The sequence below is a fragment of the Lissotriton vulgaris genome, chromosome 8, assembly GCF_964263255.1.
Source record: "Lissotriton vulgaris chromosome 8, aLisVul1.2, whole genome shotgun sequence".
In the NCBI taxonomy this organism is placed as follows: Eukaryota; Metazoa; Chordata; class Amphibia; order Caudata; family Salamandridae; genus Lissotriton; species Lissotriton vulgaris.
In genome coordinates this window covers 1,130,904,077-1,130,924,971 of record NC_141696.1, presented here as the reverse complement: position 1 = coordinate 1,130,924,971, position 20,895 = coordinate 1,130,904,077, and the positions used below count along the sequence as shown (strand labels likewise).

The 20,895-nt window shown below is 50.2% G+C and overlaps 1 protein-coding gene across 1 annotated transcript in view; it reads right to left on the bottom strand.

Moving 5' to 3' along the window:
* Positions 1 to 20,895, bottom strand: part of RCBTB2 (RCC1 and BTB domain containing protein 2) — a 557,466-nt gene that overhangs the window by 220,595 nt on the left and 315,976 nt on the right. Inside the window, exon 8 of the mRNA XM_086934986.1 lies at positions 716 to 858. Coding sequence (XP_086791112.1) covers positions 716 to 858 — 143 coding nt within the window. The remainder of the gene's footprint in view (positions 1 to 715; positions 859 to 20,895) is intronic.

Sequence of the window (20,895 nt, the reverse complement as noted above, 5' to 3'; positions counted from 1 at the left end):
TTTGAAAGACATACTCATTAAATAATGCTCTTACCTTGCTGCTCATTTGAAGACACAAATCTGAATAAGTGTATATATTATGTGTATGTATTTAAGTCCACTGTATGTAATATGTTTGTCATGTAAATTTATTGATATATGTTTTTTCACAATTTATAGAGCAATAGACAGTAACCTGAGGAAGGCTCAAGAGCCGAAACGCGCGTTGTGACATCTACCGCTTTGCCTTCAACATTTTGTTCAGTCTCATGTCTATTGGTTATGTATATTTTTTCTAGTATGCTTTTAACTGACTTTTGTATAAGAAAAGAAAAGAAAACAGAAGAGAAAAACACAAAAAGAATATAAAATATGTAAATCTTAAAAGAATTGATAAATATATATAATATATACCAATAAAATCAAATGAGAATATTTCATTGTTTGAGATTATCTATATATAGTTGGACTTTCCATTCTCAATCTCATATGTAAGCTATATCAACCATGATCTCCATATAAACATATTTTGATTTTGTCACTTGGCTATAGACCTTCCTTAAGTCAGTTTGTTCCCTATGTATAGCAGGTGCAACAGTAATATATAGGCGTCCCCTTTTTTCTAAATAAGTCCTAATTCTTCAAGTGCATTATGTGCTGTTTTTCGAAAAAGCAAAAGCATATTTAGTCACACAAAGCAACATAAACTTACAAAGTTTTTTAAAGAAAATAGTACCTTTCTTTGTTCACACTGACTGATACAGGGTAGGATTGGTTACTTTTATTGCCAGTACCTAACTGACCATAGGAATTTGCACCCCATGCATACAGTCCACCTTCATCTGTGAGAACTAACGTATGTGCAAATCCACAGGCTATCTGCAAGAAATAAAATTACCAACCAATTAGTATAGCGAAGCTTGTTCCAAAGTCCAGATTAGCACAGACACGTCTCAAAATGTATGCTTTCTGTAGACATCTAACGAGATCACAGGTGAAATCAAGTGCCAACCCATATGTATATCTGTTACTAAAAAGAAAAACCAAATCCCAGACTTCTGAGAAATAAGGAGGGAACAAAACCAACTTTGCAGATTTTTCAGGAAAATGATAGAGGTCTTTTAATAAGGTGCCATATCAGCATTGTAAATTGGAAATGACCATCTGCACAATAATACTCCTTGAACATTTAGAGAACACAAAGTTCTAAAGTTAGGACTGAAATCGAAGCCTCCTTAGTTTGTAAGTTGTCAAATCACATTCCACTTCGATACACTATCCAAAAAACACCTGATAATGAACACCATCTAATTTCATTCATACACGTTTTATTCAAGTGTTCGGTAAACAGTGACTCTTGTTTAATTGTAAATAGATGGATAATGTTCATTATCCATAAAGTGCTTTATCCTTGAGAAAAGTGCTTCTGCTTTATATGGACTGTCAAATTGTTCCAACTAATTAGATTTTCCTAAAATGCTAAAAATCTGTACAGAGTTCCAACGATATTTGTCCTAATTCTTTCAAATTCTGATTTAAAAATGTTACTCCCCTGCAGTCTAGGGGGATTGAGAACCTGCCTAATCAAGTGTGTACCGCTTCTCTGCAGGTTTGAATGTTCATTTTTATAAATGTTTCATTCAGTAATGTTTTCCTTTCTGTCATGAACTCTGGCAATACGCAGATAATATGTGTTAAAGATTCTCATTTGTAGTTGCACAATCGACAATCTTGGTTTTGATTCTGGTCTTTCCAGGAAGGAATTAGGTTTCCCACAGGCCGAAGTGAAATATCATGAACTGATGTTTTAGGGCCATTGGGAAGTGAGCTAATAAATATTCCTAAGGCTTCCATTTGATATATGAATTAATCACTGTCCAGGCATGACGTCTTCGTAATAGAGTGTTCACATCTGTAGTATAGGACAGATCTTTAATGTTTAACTTAATCACTACATTAAAGGCCTCTTTCCCAATGCTGGCATTCCAAATGTCTTGCACGCAAAGATTCTCAAGAACCTGGTTTAGATAGAAGCCCCAAGAGCCTTTTATCTTGTTCTGTTTCGGCATCTATCTCGATTTCTTTCCAACAAAGGTTGTCGATAAAACCACTTTCGGATGTGCGTAGCCTCCGGCATAGTTTGATGAATGCGCCTTTGCTCCGAAATATTTGTTTGGGCAAGCCAAACTCAAGGCGAACTTGTACTGGAGACTCTGATTTTGGGATGTGAAAGACAGGTTTGTAAACGTTTGTTTGGATTTTGTTTAAGCTTGATGCTCCACGACCCTTCATTGTTTCGGTTCCATAGGTCACTGATGACATTAATTGAACGCACATAACGGAAAGTAGGTGGCCGTATGATGGACAGCTTAATTTTCTTTTTAGTAGTTTGAAACCGTATATGAGTGTTTGGGCTTTTGCCAACGTAAGTGCTAGCTGCTGTTTATAACTCAATTGTTGTTCTGTTTATAACTCAAGTTTTGTTCGACTTTAAATTCAAGGTATTTATATGTGAATGCAACCTTGACTTTTTTTCCATCCAAGTACCAAAGTATGTCTTATATTTGGAATCCACTAACTGAAATACCTTTGTCCTTGCTTATCCATGTATTTACCTAATGCATGCATACTGTATTGTAATCCAATTGGAATTTGGCTTTTTCTGCTAGAGAAGTTAATGCAGTGAGATTTGTTAACGTGTCCGCACCGACCCTAAACCCTGTTTGGGTCCAAGGGATACGCTTCTTGTCTACTAATCATTTATATAGATGCTCAAGTAGACAGGCTGCATAAAGATCAGCCTCTACATTTATTATTGCAATGAGTCTATAATTTGTTGGCAGTAACGGATACCCACTGTTAATAATTGGGTGAAAAATATTACCCTTCCAGGACTCTGGGATCCTATTTGTGAGGAACAACTCATTGAAGAATGGCACAAAATAATGGGCCCAGTTAGTTACTTCCCCTTAAAGAGAGCGTTCGGGATACCATTCCGCCCGCTGCGCTTTCTGATTTTAATTTCTTTATAATTTTAGTTAATTGATCTTGATCCGTTGCCTCAGAAATGTTTTTGTTCAAATGGACAATCTGCATATTGTTCTCATCATGGACCGCATGGGATGTCTGATTTACTGGAGGGGAGCCTGCCCTCCTTTTAATCATTCCGTTTTGACTATCTCTTTTTTTTTGGGCTCTGGCACTTTGTACATTGCTCGGACATGGGCCACCCACGTGGCTGCATTAATCCCTGCATTTTGTTGTCTGGTCTTCCAAAGAATCTGAGCATTCATCATCTGCCAGAATTTTCTGCTGTTCAGTTATTTACTTGTAAGAGAAGTTTGTTCCAGATGGTGAAATGTCATTGTTATGTTATTGTGTCTTATAAAGCGAGACAGCTGCCCCAGCAAAGGGGCGTCCCGGCGCTAGTGAAGGAAAAGACTGGCATAGGACAAGAGGAGGTACGGACTATGATGAAGGGTAAAGAAAAGTCTTAATGACCTTCCTAAATTCTAAGAAATTGTTGAGGCCACGAATCTGCACAGGGGGTGTATTACATAGAGAGGCAGCTCTGTAGCGAAAGGAGCAGCCGCCAGCACAAACTCTTCGTATCCGGGAAACCACCACCAAGTGCTGGCCCTTTGAGCGGAGAAGCCGTGGTGGGGCAAATGGTGAAAAGAGGTTGGCCAGAATAGGAGGGGTGGCCAGTTTCAAAACCTTAAAGGAAGTACATAAGGTTTTAAATTCGATACACCTGGCCACAGGTAACCAGGTAAATGGTGACTTATTTTTGCTTTGTGACAACTTTTCTTATATTGAGTTCTTAGTTTTTGAAGTCTGAATTTGTCTGGTGTACATCCTCGTTTTAATACATTTTGTAATTGTTCTTATTTCACACAATATTTGAAGTTTTTGCTTGCGTAATTCTGTACTAACCAGGGTTGACGACCAGTATCCCCATTATGTTTCCTACTAAAATTGTACTGAGAAGGCTTATTTTTAGCTCAATTTTTTCCAATAAGATGATTTTTAAGGTTTCCCAAGCCTTTCGTCGCTCACCGTCCTTCGGTTGATTGCTTGTGTGATTTTCCTAATTCATTTTTTTTACTTATTTCATTCCTACATGAAGGTATACCACTGCCATCACCATGTCTATCCCGTGCCCTGCAATTTCAGACTTTTTAGATTGTGTGCACGCAGTGCCATAATTAATTCCTTGGATGGCGTCATAAGTAATTCCTTGGATCAAACTTGCAATCTAATTCAATCGCTCTCCGTGCGTGGGATAATTTGAGATTTGTGCATCTGTGGTATTACTTATTCACTCATCTCATTTAGTTTCTATGTTTCTACCATATGTAGTTTATGGTGGTGGCCAATGGAATTTTCTTGCCAGAGCTCTTCGCCTCACGTGCTCAAACTGTTCATGCCCTAGTGGGCAGCATGTTCCCTAGTCCCAAAAGTAGCAGAATTGGATCACAAGTTCTAATGGAGAGGCTCAGTTATCCCTTGATGGCATCTTTTCTATGATTATCACATCAGAACCTCTGTATCTAAGATGAATGCAAGCTCTATGTGAATAACTGAAAGAATGGATGGTAGATCTAGACCTCGGATTGAGGACATGGATGTCTTGATGCAAAAGTTACTTACCTTCCGTAACGATATATCTGTAAGAAACAGTAGTTAGTATTAGATTCCTTGCCTTAGACTATCCCCAGGCTTCAGACTGGATCCAGAAACTTTTGCATAGCAGTACCCTTGCGCGTCGGTAGACGTCGTCTGCGGCTCTGCGTCTGTCGTCGGCGCCGGGATGACGTCACCGGATTACTTAGACGCCGCCCTCGCGCGCTGACGTCAGTTCTTATACATAGCTTTTCCGCACCAGAAACGCAGAGCCATGATAAAAACCAACACTGGTGCCATGAAACTAGGGCCCTGAAAGGGGATGACCTTAACCCTAGATATCGGTTTGCAGAACGGGGAGGATGAGTAGGGCGGTAAGGAATCTAGTACCAACTACTGTTTCTTACAGATATATCGTTACCGAAGGTAAGTAACTTGTGCATCTGAGAGAAACAGGTTAGTATTAGATTCCTTACCTTAGAATAGATACCCCAGCAATACCAACCCTGGTGGTGGGTCTGCGAACCAATGAGCGCACCAGAAAGTTCTGGAGAACGGAACAGCCGAAAAAGCCATCTCTCCGGACTTGGCTGTCCAGGCTGTAGTGTCTTGCGAACGTGTGCAGCTAGGCCCACGTAGCTACCTGACAGATGTCCTGCAAGGGGACTCCCCGACCCAGGGCAGTAGTAGCCGCCATGGCCCGAGTGGAATGGGCCCTCAGCCCAACAGGAGGCTCCTTTTTAGCCAAAGAGTAGCATACCTTGATCCACAACACGACCCACCGATAGATGGTCCGCTTGTGCTCCGCCCGACCTTTCTTAGCGCTCACGTAACCAACGAAGAGTTGGTCATCCACCCGAAACTGGCGTGTGCGATACAGATAGAAGGAGAGCGCACATTATGGGTCCAGACGGTGGAGCCTCTCTTCCTCTTTCGAGGGATGGGGAGGCGGAAAGAAGGTGGGAAAGGTGATGGACTGCCCGATGTGGAAGGCTGTGACTACCTTGGGCAGGAAAGAGGGTCTTGTCCGCAACACAACTTTGTCCAGATGGACAGAAAGGAAAGGAGGTTTAGAAGAAAGAGCCTGGAGCTCACTCACTCTCCTGGCAGAGGTGATGGCAACCAGGAATGCAGTCTTCAGAGTAAGGAGACGAAGAGGACAGTCATGAAGTGGCTCGAAGGGAGCGCACTTAAGATATGTCAGAACAAGGTTCAAGTCCCACTGAGGCATAACGAAAGGAACAGGAGGAAACATATGAGTGATGCCCTTCAAAAACCTTTTTACAACTGGGGACTTGAACAAAGAGGGCTGATCAGGTAGCCTTAAGAAGGCGGAAATGGCAGAGAGGTAGCCCTTGATAGTGCCCAGAGCAGAGCCCTGCTGGGCAAGAGAGAGAAGAAAGAGGAGAATCTCTGAAAGAGGGGCAGAAAGGGGATCCACAGACTTTGCTGTGCACCATGCCACAAATATGTTCCACCTGCAGGTGTATACCGATTTTGTGGAGGGACGTCTGGCTGCCAGAATCACATTACAAACTTCAGGAGGCAAGTCAAATGACCTCAACTGCCGCCGCTCAATCTCTACGCATGTAAGTGGAGACTGGACAGGTTCGGGTGGAGGACCGTCCCCTGCTGCTGCGACAAGAGGCAGACGAATCAGGGGACCGATAGACATGCTGAGTAGCTCGGGATACCAGTATCTTCGTGCCCAGTCCGGAGCCACAAGGATTACTTGGGCCCGGTCGCGTCTGATCTTCTTCAGCACTCTGGGCAGAAGTGGTATAGGCGGAAAGGCGTACAAAAGACCGCAGCTCCACTCGCGACGAAAAGCGTCTCCGAGCGAGTGCCGCCTTAGAAATTCCAACATGCAGAACTGATGACATTGCGCGTTCTCTTCTCTGGCGAATAGATCTAACCAAAGCTCTCCCCACTGCTGAAAGAGGCCTTGCGCCACGTCCGAGTTCAGATGCCATTCGTGATCTATCTTGCACCGACGGCTGAGTTTGTCCGCCCTGGTGTTCAGGGAACCTGCCAGGTGTTGAACCACCAGGGTCACGTCCTGATGTTCCAGCGACTGCGAGAGGCGCAGAGCCTCCTGGCATAGGGCCCACGACCCCACCCGCCCTGTTTGTTGGAGTACCACATGGCGGTGGTGTTGTCCGTGAACACCTGCACTACACTCCCCCGGACAGAGGGGAGGAATGCCTTCAGTGCAAGCCGGATCATCTGCAGCACCAGAAGGTTTATGTGGAGCCGGGACTCAGCCGGAGACCAGAGGCCTCTGATCTCCGCCTCTCCCATGTGGCCCCCCCAGCCCTGGAGGGACGCGTCCGTCACAACTACGTGATCCGGTTGGGGTAGGGAGAGGGATCTGCCGCTGACCCAATCGCGGTCCGTGAGCCACCACTGCAACTGTCTTGCAGTGCCCTCCGAGATCAACACATGGTCGGACAAGTTGCCCTGATGCAGGGCCCATTGAAACTTCAGGTCCCACTGCAGAGCCCACATCCGCCACCGGGCATGATGCACCAGAAGGATGCAGGAGGCCATCAGCCCCAGAAGCCGCAGCGTCAACCTGACCGAGACTCTGGATAACGGCTGAAAGATCGGAATCAGAGTCTGAATATCCCGAACCCGCTGTTCGGGAGGATAAACCCAAAACTGCGCCGAGTCTAGAACCGCTCCGATGAAGAGGAGCTTCTGAGAGGGACACAGGTGTGACTTTGTCACATTGATGGAGAACCCCAGTAGGTGCAGGAGGTCGGCAGTAGTCTGGAGGTGGCTAACGACTGTCTGGGGCGAGCTCGCCTTCAACAACCAGTTGTCGAGGTAGGGGAAGACTGAAACCCCTAACCTGCGCAGATGAGCTGCTACCACCGCCATCACTTTCGTGAACACCCTTGGGCGCTGGTAAGGTCGAAGGGGAGCACGCTAAACTGAAAGTGCTCGTGGCCTACCGTGAACCGCAGGTAACGTGGGTGGGCCGGCAGGACGGGGATGTGAAAATAAGCATCCTGCAAGTCCAACGCTACCATCCAGTCTCCCGGGTCCAGGGCGGCTAAGACCTGAGCCAAAGTCAGCATCTTCAACTTCTCCTTCAGGAGGAAGCCGTTTACGTTCCACAGGTCCAAGATAGGGCGTAGGCCCCCTTTGCCCTTCTTGGGAACCAGAAAGTAGTGGGAGTAACAACCACAGCCTACTTCTGGCCCAGGAACGTGCTCGATGGCCCCTTGGCCAAGAGGGCTGTAACTTCCTCTGGTAGAGGACTCAAGTGATCCTCCCCGACACGTAGTGGTACTGCGGTGGCATGGCTGGAGGGGTCGCCTCGAAGGGGAGGGAGTAGCCCCTTCGGACGATTTGCAGCACCCACCTGTCCAATGTGATGGTGCGCCAGTGGAGGAGGTGATGGCGAACCCGGCCCCCCACTGGCGTCACATGGCCCTGAAAGCTTGGACTAGGAGGGTTTCGAGGCGGATGCTGCAGGGGTAGGTGTGGACTGACCTCGCCGTTGTCCCCGACCGCCGCCACGGCGGTTACCACGTCCGCAACCATGCTGGATGTTAGTCTGCGGGCCGTGGCTGGCAGGATGTGTGGGGGCGCCCCTTCCTTGGCCACAAAAGGAGCGAAAGGCAACAGTCTGCTGGCGTGGGGCCGAGAGGCCCAAGGACTTGGCCGTAGCCCTGGAGTCCTTAAAGCCTTGTCGCCAAAGAGGCGACGGCCATGAAACGGCATGTCCATAAGTGTGTTTTGGAGATCAGCCGAAAAGTTGGCGGACCTCAGCCAGGCGTGGCGATGAATCGCCACCGTCGTTGCAATTGCCCTGCCCAGCGAGTCCGTGGTATCCATCCCACACCGGATGGAATACCGTGCCGCATCTCGACCCTCCACAAGGGCTTGGGTGAGTTTATTCTGGACCCCCTCTGGACATTGTGGCAGCACATCCGCGACCGTGTCCCACAGAGAGTGGGTGTAATGGCCCAAGAGGCACGCGGTGTTGACTGACCGCAACGCCAAACTAAGTGAGGTGAACATCTTTTTACCATACTGTCCGTACCTCTTAGATTCCCGATCTGGGGGAGCCGTCAGGAATGAAGTCTAGCAGTTAGAGGCCTGGATGACCAGGCTCTCGGGGGTGGGGTGGGTGGACAGGAAGCAAGGATCGCCCGGAGCCGGGCGGTGGCGCCTGGCCACGCTCCTATCAACAGGCGGACCTGTAGCGGGCTTGGACCAAGAGCCCAGAAGAACGTCTGACAAGGCCTCATTAAACAGCAGCAGAGGCTCATTCGAGCTTGCCTGCGGTTTAAGGACCTCAGTGAGGAGGTTAGTCCTCACGGCCGCAACGGGGAGCTCAAGGCCTAAGGCCTTGGCAGCCTGCATCAGCACCACACTATAGGCAGCCCCTTCCTCCGTAGCCACGGTAGGAGGGGAGACAAAACCAGTGTTGGGCGAAGTGTCCAGACCACTGGCCTCTCCTAGCTCACCTGCCCAGTCCTGAGAAGACTGGCACTCACGTGCCAGAGGGTCCTCAGGCCCCTCCCAATCCTCCTCGCTCCCATCTCCTGATACTCAGGTTCAAAGGATGGGGCCGGGTCGTAGAAGTAGAAATCTCCTAGCGGGGTCGAATACAGCGCTGAGCGGCGCAGCTCCGACGTTAGACCCGAATCGAGGGTAGGACCGGGAACGGCGTCATCCTGGGACTGTGGGCGACACCCTTGGGGCCGGCGCCGGCGAGGTCGTGAGGTCGACCTGCGACGACCCGGATCCGGCAGGGTACCCGGCCCGCTTGGGGACCCAGTCGGGCCGCGAAACCCGACGGAAGAGTGAGCGACCTCATGGCCACGAGGAAGGCCTCGATCTCCTCCGGTGTCGCGTTCTGCACAGGGACCGGAGGGTATGGAACAGGCCGCGACGCCTGTGGCTCCGGCGGAGCCGCGGGGGCGGTGTCACCCGAACCCCCGGCCGCGTCGCGCGAGCGTCGGGGGGAGTCAGAAGAGCGATGTCGCCTCTTCAACTTCTTATGCCTCTTACCTGAGTACTTCGAGCCAGAAGACTAGTGACCACTCCAGGAACTGTGGTGACTCCGGCCCCGCGACCGGTCCCTCGACCTCCTTTCTGACCGGGACCTCGGGCTGACTGCCGGAGCTCGAGTCGCTTGCGGGACCGCTCCCGTCTAGCTTTGGACGTCAGGGCCCGGCAGTCGGAGCAGGACTTGTCGTTGTGGTCGGGGCCCAGACAGTGAAGGCACCGGCGATGGGGGTCGGTAACCGTCATCAGTCGGCTATAATCGATGCAGGGTTTGAACCCGGGCATCCCTACCGGCACCGTCTGACTTGAGAGACTTCGAAAGATGATCAAAAATGATCGAAAAATTTAGTCAAAAATTTACCACTTTATCCGGATCGGCGCTTGCTGGCGCGGAAAAAAGAAGAACTGGCATCAGCGCACGAGGGCAGCATCTGAGTACTCCGGCGACGTCATCCCGGCGCCGACGACGGACACGGAGCCGCAGACGACGCCTACCAACGCGCAAGGGTACTACTATGCAAAACTTTCCGGATCCAGTCTGACGCCTGGGGATATTCTAAGGTAAGGAATCTAATACTAACCGGTTTCTTTCAGATCTACCCTGTTTGCACATGTACCCAACAGTGAAGCTGGAGAAGCAGGGTTTTGTGCCATAAGGAAAATGCTACTTACCAGTATGCATCTGTTCTTGGCATGTAGAGCTGCAGAGTTACATACTGTGCATAGATCGCCACCTAGTGTTGGGCCCGGATGTTTGCAGTTTGTTGTTGTCTTGAAAAGTTCTTTGGAAGTCACGAGATAGGCGACTCCTCCTTTGGACCACATTGCGCATGGGCATCGGCTCCATCCTCAGATTGTTTTTCGCCATTAGGGAAATGATGGAACTTCGTAAGAAAAGGAAGGATGTCCATGTAAGCAGTATCTAATTAAGATAATACTGGAACAGAAAAGGGTAGCCGGGGAGGCGGGTGGGCGTGTGTAACTCTGCAGCTCTACATGCCAAGAACAGATGCATACTGATAAGTAGCATTTTCCGTTTGAGGCATATGAGCTGCAGATTACACACTGTCCATAGATTGTATAGCAGTACCCACTCTTAGCGGCGACCACCCCTATCTGTTGCAGTAGTTTGAAATAATATTTTGAGAACAGCCTGGCCCACATTGTAGCTGCTCTGCAGATTTCATCTAGGGGAATGTTCCCTAAAAATGCCATTGAAGCCCCTATTTTCCTTGTAGAGTAGGCTTTAGGGGGGAACAGATAATGTACATTTAGCTTTATAGTAACACATCTGTAGGGATTTGACAATACATCTAGCTATCCCAGATTTTGAAATGGAATTACCCTTATGTGGTGGTGAGAAAGACACAAAAAGTTGTTTGGAAATACAAAAGGGTTGTGTACTCTCGATGTAGTATAGCAATGCTCTTTTGACATCTAGGGTGTGAAGAGCTCTTTCTACTATGGTATTTGGCTGTGAGAAGAAAACGGGCAGTTCAACAGATTGATTGAGGTGGAAGGGAGAAATGACTTTGTGCAGGAATTTTGGATTAGTACGAAGAACGACCTTATTATGATGCATTTGCAAGAAGGGTTTTTGAATGGTCAGTGCTTGTAGTTCACTAACTCTCCGCAGAGAAGTAATAGCTACTAGGAACGCAACCTTCCATGTTAAAAATTGTAGTTCACATTTATGTAAGGGTTCGAAGGGAGACGTGAGAACGTTGTTTAAATTCCACACAGGTGAAGGTGGTACTCTGGGAGGAACTATTCTCTTAAGGCCTTCCATAAAGGCTTTAATAGCAGGCACTCTGAACAGAGATGCTGTCTGTTTTGCAGATATGCTGCTATTGCAGCAAGATGCAGTCTAATAGACGTGTAGGCTAAGTTACATCTTTGGAGGTGCAGTAAGTATCCTATGATGTGTTGAATAGACACGTCTAGGGGATTAATATTGTTGTTGTGACAATATATTACAAAGAGTTTCCACTTAGCTGCATAATATGCTCTAGTGCCTGGACGTCTAGCTTCTTTTATGACATTCATGCAGTCTGGAGGAAGGTTAGGATATCCAAATTGTAAGATTTCAGGAGCCAGATCGCAAGGTTGAGCTGAGCTGGGTCCATGTGCCTGATCTCTCCACAGTTCTGAGTTAAAAGGCGTGGAGACAGGTATAGTTTTTGGTGCGGTACTACAGACAGTTGCAGCAGTGTGGTGTATCATGGTTGTCTGGCACACATTGGAGCAACTAGGATGAGGGTCAGGGAATGCTGCTGTAGTTTGCGTACTACTACTGGCATGAGTGGTAGAGGTGGAAAAGCGTACGCAAATCTGTTTGACCAGTTCATCCATATCGCATTGCTTTTGGACAGTGGGTGTGGATATCTGGCGGCGAAGCTTGGGCATTTGGCGCTTTCATGGGTGGCAAAGAGGTCTATCTGAGGTTGTCCCGACATCTGAAAGAATGGTTGAAGAACTTGCGGATGAAGTTCCCACTGGTGGATCTGTTGTATCTGCCGACTTAACAGAACTGCTATGGTATTCTGTACCCCTGGGACATGCTGGGCTAAGAGGAATATGTTTTGAGGTGTAGCCCACCGCCATATGTTTTGTGCTAGATGAGAGTGTTACAGGGAAGTGTGTTCCGCCCTGTTTCTGTATGTAATACATGGCTGTCATGTTGTCCGTGCGGACTAACACAGCTTTGTTTGATACTTGCTGTTGGAAAGCTTTCAGTGCTAGGAATATAGCTAGTAACTCCAGATCATTTTTTTTTTTTTAAAGACCTTTATTTTGATCGTCCATGGTACACAGATTCCAGCCTACAACCCCTCGGGCTGGCCACGCAGTACGTAACACGTGCATTGCTTCAGATATTACACAGCCCAAAGCCGTCATCCCGGGGGCACGGCGGCGTGGTAAAGTGCAGGTGTCACACTGTTCGGAGAAGGATAGTGTAGGTCTGATTTTCCATTTTTTATAGCCATAAACATGAGCGTACGTTTCAAGAATATCGTAAAATGAACCCCAACAATCGAACAAACCCCCCACCCCCAACCAGGTCATCTCGGCGAGCACGGTAAGTTCACCTCTGCACAGGCGATGCAATTGTACTTCCCAGCTCTAAGCACCTGGAACCACAAGGTCGTTAGGATTCTTACAGATCTTCTGCGCGCGCCTGCGTGGTAGACGGAGGCTCGCAGATACCCCCCCTGTAATCGTTCCAGTTGGACCATACTTCCACCCATTTTCGGGGACACCCCCTCGCCACATACACAGTCTTTTCCTGTAGCATACACCAGTCCATATCGCTATGCCAATCTGTTAGTTTAGGTGGATCCGGACTGCCCCAGAGTCTGGCGATGTTCCTTTTTGCTACCATTTGTCCGAGCATAACCCAGAGCCTCCCTTTCGGTGACAGGTCCGTTGGCTCCCAGATATTAAGAAGACACCTCTTTGCCTCTGGGCGAATTTCCACCTCCCATACCTCCTGCATACACTGCACCACCCTTCTCCAATACCGTTGAATCTTGGGGCAACCCCACAACACGTGGAAAAAGGTACCCGTGCCACCACATCCCCTCCTGCAGAGTACAGTATCAGCCCTCCCCATGAGGTGTAACCTTGTACAGGAGACATACACTCTATGGAGTACCTTCAGTTGGATTAGTCGCAGGCGGGCCGATATCGCTACCTCACGCGGTGAGGCCAAGGCATACATCCATTCCTCCTCGTCTATCTCAAGCCCATCAGCAACCCATTTCTCTCTAAGGGGTAGGAGCATGTCAGGGGGGTGATTAATTAGTTTTTTGTATGTGAGTTATATGGCGTGTACTGTCATGTGCCCATCGAGTATCCTATCCTCAAGTGGGGAAGATTGTGGTAGTGTAGTCTCTGGTGGGATATTTGCCTGTAAGGAGTGTCTCACCTGTAAGTATCGATAGTATTCAGTTTGCGCCAACTCGTATGTGTCCCGTAGGTGGGCGAACGCGTGGATCCCTTTGGGGCCCCAGATATCCTTGATTTGGGAGATTCCTATCAGGTCCCATTCGCGGAAGCCCTTAGTATGTCCGAGGTTGCCGAGTTGTTCTGAGGCCCAAAGTGGTGTGGCCATGGTGAAGACTCCTGACCATCCGAGCTTCTTCTGGGCAGCGTGCCACACCTGTACCGCATGTAGTGTGGGTCCAGTGAGTTGGCGTGCACCCCGCTTAGAGTAGAGTGCTATCTCGTAGTTCCCCCCGGGAAGCAACCACCTGTCCATACCGTAGGCGGGATCGCTCCCCGCGCCGTACGTCCCCTGGTTGATTGCTGAGAGGTGGGCTGCCCAGTAATACTTGCGAATGTCTGGGAGGGCTATACCGCCATCATGCCACCCCAGCGTCAGTTTGGTCAGCGCGATTCTGGGTGACCCGGCCCAGAGGAGGTCGCGCTGTGCCGCCTCTATTGCTGCAAAATATGTGTTAGGGACTAGGTCTGGATAGTTTTGTAGCGCGTAGAGGAAGTGCGGCAGCGCTAGCATCTTAAATAGGGCTGCCCGGACCAGTAGAGACAGTGGTAAGTGCTGCCAGGATTTGGCGTCCCTTTGGAGCCGACTTAACGGCGGTTTGAGGTTTAGATCGTGTAGTAGGGTTTTGTTCGTGGTTATGTACACACCCAGGTACTTGAATCCGTCCTCTGCTACCGTGATAGGGCATGTGTCAGGGAGCCTCGGGGGGTCACCATGCAGGACGTAGAGATATGATTTGCTCCAGTTGACCCGGAAGCCAGAGTTGCGACCGAAGCTCGCAAATATATCAAGGGCTGCCATTATCGACCTGCGCGGTCTACATAGGTACAAGAGGATGTCGTCGGCGTAGAGGGATATTTTGTCCTCCCACCCTTCCGCCCAGACTATGCCTTTCAAGTACACGTCCTGTCGTATCCAGGCTGCCATCGGCTCAAGGGACAGGGCGAAGAGAAGAGGGGAGAGGGGGCAACCCTGTCTAGTCCCTCTCTCGAGTGTGAAAACCTCAGACACCTTGTTGTTTACACGTACCTGCGCCAGGGGTTCTGCATATAGGAGTCGCACCCATGCTATAAATGGAGGACCAAAGCCCAGCTTGCGCAGGACTGCGAACATATATGGCCACTCTAGGGTGTTGAACGCCATGGTGGCGTCCAGAGAGACCACCACTGCATCCTCCCGCAGCCTGTGGCGTTGTCCCAGAACGCCATGTAACCGTCTGATGTTGAGAGCCGTGTTGCGGTGGGGCATGAATCCCGATTGGTCAGGGTGGACCAACGTGGGAAGCATCGGCTGGAGCCTATTAGCGAGTGTTTTGGCCAGTATTTTGGGCTCCGCGTTGAGGAGCGAGATCGGCCTATATGAAGCACATAAGTCTGGGGGTTTCCCCTCCTTCGGTATCGCCACTATGGTCGCTATGCGCTGATCACGAGGCAACACCCCTTTCTCCTTACTCTAGTCGAACATGGGTTTTAGGTACTTACTGGTGACATCGGGTTTAAGCTTGTAAAGCTCTATGGGAAGGCCATTGGGGCATAGAGCCTTCCCAGGGCGGAGGTCTCCTATTGCACGTTGTAGTTCGGCCTCGGTAAGCGGGCTATCCAAGGCCTCCCGATCATCATCCGATAAGGAAGGCATACGAATATCGGTTAGGAGGTCTATAGAGTCCTCCTCCGGGCGATCTGATTCTCGCCGGTAAACCCTTTGGTAATGTCTAGCAAACTCTCTCACTATCTCCCGAGGTTCTGTGAGTACGACCCCTGACTCAGTGCGTATTTCCGGCATCACCCTACTGGCCGGCTGTTTTTTTTCAAGCCAGGCTATATGCTTCCCGGCTTTGTCGCCTTGATCATAGAGTCTGCCCATCTTGTGCCGGGCCATAGTTTGAGCTTCTTGGGTAACCAGTGCTTTGTATTCCGCTGTTTTCAACTGCAAGTTGTAACTAACTTCCCTAGTCCCAGTGTCTAGCGCCTCCCTTTGCAGGTCTACGAGATCTGCCTCAAGTGTTGCGACCTGCCTGCGTTGTTCCTTCCGTCTAATCGAGATGGTTGAGAGCGCCTCCCCCCTGATCACGGGTTTAAACGCTTCCCACAAAGTGACGGGGGAGTCAACTGATCCCACATTATTATCAAAGTACTGTGTGATGGAGTCTGATATGCCCTTCCTGGTGCCCTTGTGGTTTAACTGCCATGCAGGTATTGGCGCTACGCAGCCCTCACAACTGTTTCCGATTGTCACGTGTGTTAGGACCGGTGAATGGTCTGAGATGCCCCTGGGCAAAAGTGTTGCCTCCCGTAATGTCATGTCATGTTGTAGCACAGTAAGGATGTAATCTAAGCGCGAAAAGGAATGATGCGACCCGGAGAAGAATGTAAAGTCTCTGCCTGCAGGATGGAGCAGGCGCCAAACGTCCGTGAGCCCGAAGGCCTCGAGGAAGTTCGGCAGCCACCCCTGTCCCTGGGGCAGATCTCTAGGGGGCTGCCGATCTAGGGTCCCTGACACCACTGCGTTAAAGTCCCCACCTAGCACCAATAGGCCATCAGGAAGGGAGAGGAGCAGTGTGCCCAGGTCCGTGAAGGCCTGAGTCTGGAGGCCTGGCGGGATGTAGACCGAAAGTAGGTTAAGTGTGCGGCCCTCCCACCGACCAGACATGGCTGTGAAGCGTCCCTGTGGGTCAGATTTAGTGAGGTCTATTTGGAGGGGCAGTGAGCGACGCAGGAGGATCCCCACCCCACGGGAGCCGGAGGTAAAGCCGGAGTGAGCTGCTAGAGTGTATCCCCACCTGTTTAAGGCCTGACAAGTGTTCCCCAGCAGATGAGTTTCTTGAACTAGTACCACGTCCGGCTGGTGTCGTTTGATGAACTGTAGGACAATGGTGCGTTTGAGTTTGTCTCCTAACCCGTTTACATTCCAGCTAAGGACTTTAAGACTCTTTTCCCACCTCCTAGCCATAGCCGTTATTGTGTAGGGTGCCACGTCCCACCACCCCGGCGCTGCGGCTGACTACCCGGCTACATCTTCCGTGGGAACGGAAAGGACCCCCAACTCTCCACCCCTCCCCGGTTCCCTCTTGGTAGGTGTATGCAGTGCAGTTGATCAAGGATCTGCTACACAATTGACTCCACTTTAGCGAGGCCTTGTTCGCCTGTACTTTGGTGCCAGATCCGTACCTGACAGTGCGGATTACTCGTGACCGTGAAACTTCTTCAACACCCCCACCCCCCCAACATCCCCCCCAACATGAGCAATTCAGGCAAGCGGTGCATAGCATTACAGTTGTAGAATCCACTAGCCCCTCCCTCCCCCCAAAGGCTCTAACAGAGCAAACAGTAACCTGAACATCCGACAGTTCCCTTGTTCTCCTCCCTGTCGGGACCCCCACCATCCCGCCCACCTCTGCAAAAACAAACCCCTCCCTCCCTGCCCCCTGCTCTGTGGGTTTCAAACTACCCACCACCCCAATTAGCAGAGCGCCTGTCGCCCAACCCTACCCCGGTGAGACACCGAGGAACTTCTAACTCGGGATTTACGTGGCCAGCTCCGTCCCGGCCGCCCTCCCGCAGCGTCCCAAGTCCCTCAGTCCCTCAGGCCATGGGTGTGCGAGTACTGTAGGGGAGCCCGGCCCTCAGTCCATGGGCAGGCCTCACTCTGTCCCTTCGGAGCGTCCAGGCACACAGACAATCACACTTTATACATTACTGTCCGGCTCCTTCCGAGTTCTGTGTGTGCCGCTTCATCGCGCTGTGTTTCCTCCGGGTGAGTCCCAACGGGGACTGTTTGACCTCGAACGCCAGGATCGTTGACTCTGCCCCCCAGCCTCAGGTCCCCCCGTCGCCGATCCCGGAGAGGGGTGCCCAGTGTCTCTCCACTGTCCGCCATTTTGAAGAGGGTGGGCCACTGCCAACGTTGCGTCAATCCACTCCTGTACCGTCGCTGGCGAGGTGAAGAAATGGGACTTGCCCTCATGTATAATCTTTAGTTTTGCGGGAAAGAACATCATGGATCGAGCTCCATGGTCACGGAGCGCCACCTTGACCCCCTGGAAAGAGCGCCGCTCCTGCTGCACTTGGAGCGTAAAGTCCGGGAAAAAACGTACTATGGACCCCTCGTATTGCAGGTCCCCGTGTTGTCTGGCAGCCTGTAGTATCGCATCCCGGTCTCTGTAATTAAGAATTTTGGCGATAATTGTGCGCGGTGGGGCTCCAGGCTTGGGTTTCGGAATCGGGGCCCAGTGGGCCCGCTCAACAATAAATATCTTAGAAAGCCTCTTGGGTTTAAGGTGGCGGAGTATCAGGTCCTCGAGAAATAGCTCCGTGCTGTCACCCTCCAGTCCTTCCTCTACGCCCACCACGCGTATGTTGCTCCTTCGAGCCCTACCTTCCTGGTCATCGAGCCGAAGTGCCATCTGTCGGTGTTGGTGGACAAGCTCGCTGACCCTGCTTTCGAGCTTCTTTTCCGACTCCTGGAGGGCCTTAATGTCCACCTCGTTGGTTTTCGAGCGGTCCGTGGTCTTCCCCAAGTCGGTGCAGAGCAGATTCACTTCGATCGTGATCTTGTCCATCTTCGTTTCAAGGTTAGTGCCGAGGGTCTGGATTGCCGCCATGATGGACGTTAGTGAGGGTTCCGCCTTCCCCGTGACTTCCCTCGTCTCACCCCCGGACTGCGTCTGAGTCTTAGGCACTGTATATTGATCCAGTTTATTTGTTTGGGACACTACACCCCCTTTAGGTCTCATGGTTGATCTGGTGCCCCTGGGGTCAGATGGTCCGTCGCCCACCTTCTTCCGGTCCGCAGCCAGTTCAGATCAGCTCCCGGGCTCCAACTGAGCTCACCCAGAGACAGAGACTCTATCTCACTGCAACCACCGCCCAGGCGCTATAACAGCACGGGGCCCGCTTCCAGGGGTGTGCCCCGAGGCTGTCCGTCGCGATCCGAGGCTTCCCAGGTCCGCTATCACTCCCAGCCGGTTCACCTGTCGCCCATGTCCCGGGACCAGCCTCTTCAGGCCGGTCGTTTTTCCCTCACTCCCTGTGGCAGCAACGCTGTGTGCGGCGGCCCCCCTTACCGCTTGGGTAGGTGTTCACATGAGTCCTCAAGTCCCCCTAGGTCCGAGGGGTCTCGCTGGCCGCCCTGCCAGCCGACCCCGGCGCCTCGATGTGTTCGCGCCGGTGCGGAGGCCACGCCCCCCGCCCTCGCGCCTCTCAGCCGCGGGCCGCGGCAGGCCGACAGCCGGGACCCCAGGTGGCAGAGGCGGCCGCTCCCGGGCTCCAGGGGTGAGATGCAGGGTCGCCGCTGTCAGTCGCGCCCGTTTTACGGAGCCTCAGAGGGTCCGCCCGTCCCGGGATCCGCACCGAGGAGTCACTTGACCTGAGGGAGCTGGGGGCTGCCTTCAGAGAGCCTCCCAGCCAGGATTTCATGCGGATTTTGAAGGGGACACTGGCGGTCCCGGCGGAGCTAGGGATTCAGGTGGCCATTTCCTTCGGTGCCTGGCCACGCCCCGTAACTCCAGATGATTGATGTGGAGTAACTTTTGTTTCGGTGTCCACCTGCCATGCATGGTGTGTTGCAGTAGGTGGGCCCCCAGCCAGAGAGCGATGCGTCCGTTGTCAAGATTATCTGAGGAACTGGCTCTAGGAACGGTTGCCCCTTGGAAAGATTTTTGGTGTTCCACCACTGCAGAGACCGATGAGTCCGACAGTCTACCAACACTAGGGGCCAGATGTAGGTAGGCAAATACCAGTCGGTAACAGCCGAAATTCGGTAATTTCGGCCGTTACCGACCGGTATTTGGAAAATTAGATGTAGGTGGGCATTTTACTGATTCAGTAATTTACAGAATCAGTATTTTAAGGAATCGGTAAATTACCTATTTTGCTATGTAGGGAGCACTCAAATGTGTGATTTTCCCCTTTTAGGATTCGTTATTTACCACCAACTACAAGTTGGTGGTAAATAATGAAAACCTTGGGAAAAATTTTTTTTTGCTTTTCCAACAGAGCCATGTTGCAGACATACATGCCCTTAGGGCATAAATGTCTGCAACATGTGCACCCATACACAATTGAGGGGTGCAACAGGGTGTCAAAGTGACACCCTGCCACCCTTCAATGTTTACCCCTGTTACCGAATCGGTAAATACCGATTCGGTAATTGGCATTCCTTCCTATGGGCCGTCAGGCCCATAGGAATGAATGGCAATTACCGAATCGGTATTTACCGATTCGGTAATTACCGAAACTTACCGATTCAGTAATTTTTTCGTTAAAATTACCTACATCCCATTTGCCTGTTTTTCAATACCGAATCAGTATGATTCGGTATTTAAGAATCGGTAATCTGGGATTACCTACATCGGGATTACCTACATCTGGCCCTAGGTCTGTTAATTGACCTTGAGCCTGGTTACATTGATGTGATAGGCACTCTTGTAGAGGATGCATTTGAAGTCTTGCATAGGGGACTATGAAAATGCAAGAGGACATCATCCCTATGAGCTGCATGAACACTCGAGCTGGAAGGGAGTGTTGTGGCTGAAACTTTGTGAAAAGAGTTTGCATGCTGGTTATCCTTGCTGGAGTGGGAAAAGCTAGCGCTGTTGAGATGTTTATTGTGGCACCGATATACTGTTGTACTTTGGATGGTTGCAGATGAGACTTGGTGTGGTTTATAGTGAACCCCAAGTTGTGGAGCAGTTGGATCGTGGTATGAGTGTGTTCCACACACTGGTTGTATGAGCTGGCTTTTATGAGCCAGTCGTCTTGGAACAGGAAGACGTGGATGTGCTGTCTTCGTAAATGTGCTGCCACTACAGCTAGGCACTTGGTGAATACTCTTGGTGCTGTTGTGACTCCGAATGGGAGCACTTTGAATTGATAGTGCTGCCCTTCAATTACAAATATGAGATACTTCCTGTGAGCTTTGTGAATGTGGAAGTATGTGTCCTTGAGATCTAGAGTAGCTAGGAAGTCACCTTGTGGCAAGAGAGGAAGGACTTGTTGGAGTGTGACCATGTGAAAATGGTCTTATTGTATGTATATGTTTAGCGGTCTGAGGTCTAGAATAGGCTTTAGAGAGCCATCCTTCTTTGGGATAAGAAAGTATAGGGAGTAAACCCCCTTGTTTTGTTGGTGCAGAGGAACTGGTTCTATTGCACTGTTTTCTAGCAAAGATATTACTTCTTGCTTTAAAAGTGATAGATGTTCTTGCGACATTGGACGCTGTTTGGGTGGTATGTCTGGGGGGTAGATGTTAGTTCTAGACAG